This window comes from Oncorhynchus keta, chromosome 24 (genome assembly GCF_023373465.1).
Source record: "Oncorhynchus keta strain PuntledgeMale-10-30-2019 chromosome 24, Oket_V2, whole genome shotgun sequence".
NCBI lineage: Eukaryota > Metazoa > Chordata > Actinopteri > Salmoniformes > Salmonidae > Oncorhynchus > Oncorhynchus keta.
In genome coordinates this window covers 4066275-4068774 of record NC_068444.1, presented here as the reverse complement: position 1 = coordinate 4068774, position 2500 = coordinate 4066275, and the positions used below count along the sequence as shown (strand labels likewise).

The 2500-nt window shown below is 35.8% G+C and overlaps 1 protein-coding gene across 1 annotated transcript in view; it reads right to left on the bottom strand.

The window, feature by feature from the left end:
* The window catches only part of LOC118378711 (protein TBATA-like), a 29251-nt gene that overhangs the window by 12538 nt on the left and 14213 nt on the right, over positions 1-2500 (bottom strand). Inside the window, exon 4 of the mRNA XM_052477530.1 lies at positions 15-103. Coding sequence (XP_052333490.1) covers positions 15-103 — 89 coding nt within the window. The remainder of the gene's footprint in view (positions 1-14; positions 104-2500) is intronic.

The following is a 2500-nucleotide window of genomic DNA, read 5'->3' as shown; positions in this document are numbered from 1 at the left end:
TTAAATGTACTTACATCTCTCATGTCCTTTTTGTCCGGTGTAGAAACGCTGACTTTTGCAGACAGATCTTTCAACTCCTCTTTCCAGGCTTCTGATAACAGAGCTTTAACGCAAAGAGGAAAGAGCAAAGAAATCTCACTTAATCCTGTTTATATGTCTGTTTATAGATATCATGTCCTGTGCCGTCAGAAATAATTGTTTTGTTATCGTACAGCATTTAAGACGTTGAGATTGTGTCACTGGCCTACCCACAATACCCCCATAGTAAGCAGAATTATGTTTTTAGAAATATTTACAAATTAATTAAAAACTTTTTTTTAAAGTACATTTCCTGAAGAAAGCTTGTTTTTAAGTATTTGTGGTTTTGTAACTTTAAAAAATCTTAATATTGTTTTAATGTTTGTAGGTGAAATGGTGAAAGAACAGTAGCATTTAACCTGTTCAGGATACCACGGTTTACTGCCCCTTCTGGAGGATTTGGGTACCCATATAAAACATGATACATTTTTGTCAAAAGTTGCTAATATATGCAAAAAATATTATCGAATAGAAAACACTCTAAAGCTTTTAAAACCGTTTAAATTATGTCTCTATGTAAAGCAGAACTCTCAAAATCTGCATTTTCCCAAAATATCTCTTCTCATCTGAAAAGTTGGGTCACCTTTGACCTCATCGCAAACACCCTCCCCAAACAGTTACAGCACCAGGAACAGTCTCCACGTGTTCAGCGTGATCTCAGCTTTCAATGGGGCTTCTCATTGTGAGAATCGCCCGCTCGCGAGAGTTTGAGCACCCGGTAAGCTCTCAGTCACTCAAAAAAACCTGTGAGCAATGGTCAAGTCCTCTCTCTTTTCCAAGATCGATTGAACAGTGCTTGTGTTTCTGTTTGTTCTCAAAATTGCTGTACACCTTTATAACATGTTAAAGCTTGATTATGAAGTTAGTTTGACAAGTTTACTCGACATATTATATATACTTTCGAAGTTTTGGTGCGCAAGCACTTCAATTTTGACTACATTTTTTACCAAGATCAGGCTATTTTGAGAACCGAAAGACGCAGACTTGAAAACTGAACGCTAATTTGGTGAGTATAATCCCTTACAGGTCGTTTGATGGAAGAATAACAAAGGTAAGGGAATATTTAATGTATTAATTTTGGGTTTCTGTCGACTCCAAGATAGAGGAGTCATTATGCTACTGTGGGAGCGCCGACTCCATATTATAGTCTAGTGAACGCAAAATGTAACGTTAAAGTTAAATGTAACAATGCAATTGCATTTAGAAGAAGTGTATCTTGCTATACATATGTAAAACATGCATATTTAGTCAAAGTTTATGATGTGTATTCCTTGTTAGCTGACGTTATCTTGCCGGGGCTATCGTCATTTCTCAGGACATTTGGGTAGCATTTTTTGAACGATGCATCATTGTAAACAGAGATTTATGGATATATATAGCATATTATTGAAAAACAATGAATGTACTGTGTAACATGTTATATTACTGTCATCTGATGAAGATTTCAAAAGGTTAGTGAAATGATTTTTCTTTTAATCCTGCGTTTGTTGATTGCATATTTTTTCCTACTTGGCTATGCTAATGAGCTATGTCTGCGGTGGTGGTTTGACATAAATATGTGCTATGTTTTCGCCGTAAAACATTTTAGAAATCTGACTTGCTGGCTAGATAAACAACTTGTTTATCTTTCATTTGAGCTATTTTACTTGTTAATGTGTGGAGGTTAAATATTTTTAGGAATATTTTTGCGCATTGTGCGTTATGGTAATGAGCTTGAGCTGTAGTCACGCTACCAGCAGAGGAATAAAACTCCCTATGTCTCCTACTGTGTTCTTATTTCTGGCATTGCAACCATACATTTGTTGGCTAATTTATGCTAATTTCCACTGTTTATAGCTTGTAAACATTTTTAATAATTTGAAGTTAGGATAGCCTGAACATGTGACAGTTGGTTTGGTGCCTCTAGCTTGAACGGTTCTAGGTATTTTATGCAAATGTAACACATTTATATAGTTATAGTTGATCAATATTTTTAAGGATTTCACATTAGGATAGCCTGAACTTGTGAAAATTGGTTTGGTACCTCTACCTTATGCAAATGTGCACATATTTATGTAGTTACAGTTGATAAATCATTTGATGAATTTGAAGATAGCCTGAAGATGTGGAAGTTGGTTTGGTGTCTCGAGCTTGAAAGATTCAGGAGTTCCTGTTGGTGAGATAATTTATGTGAATGTTTATAGCTATAGTTTCTAAAGATTTTAATGAATTTTGAAGATGTGAACCTGATTGGCCAAGGAACAGGTCCATTTTGAAGATGTGAACCTGATTGGCCAAGGAACAGGTCCATTTTGAATATGTGAAACTGATTGGCCAAGGAGCAGGTCCATTTTGAAGATGTGAACCTGATTGGCCAAGGAACAGGTCCATTTTGAAGATGTGAACCTGATTGGCCAAGGAACAGGTCCATTTTGAAGATGTG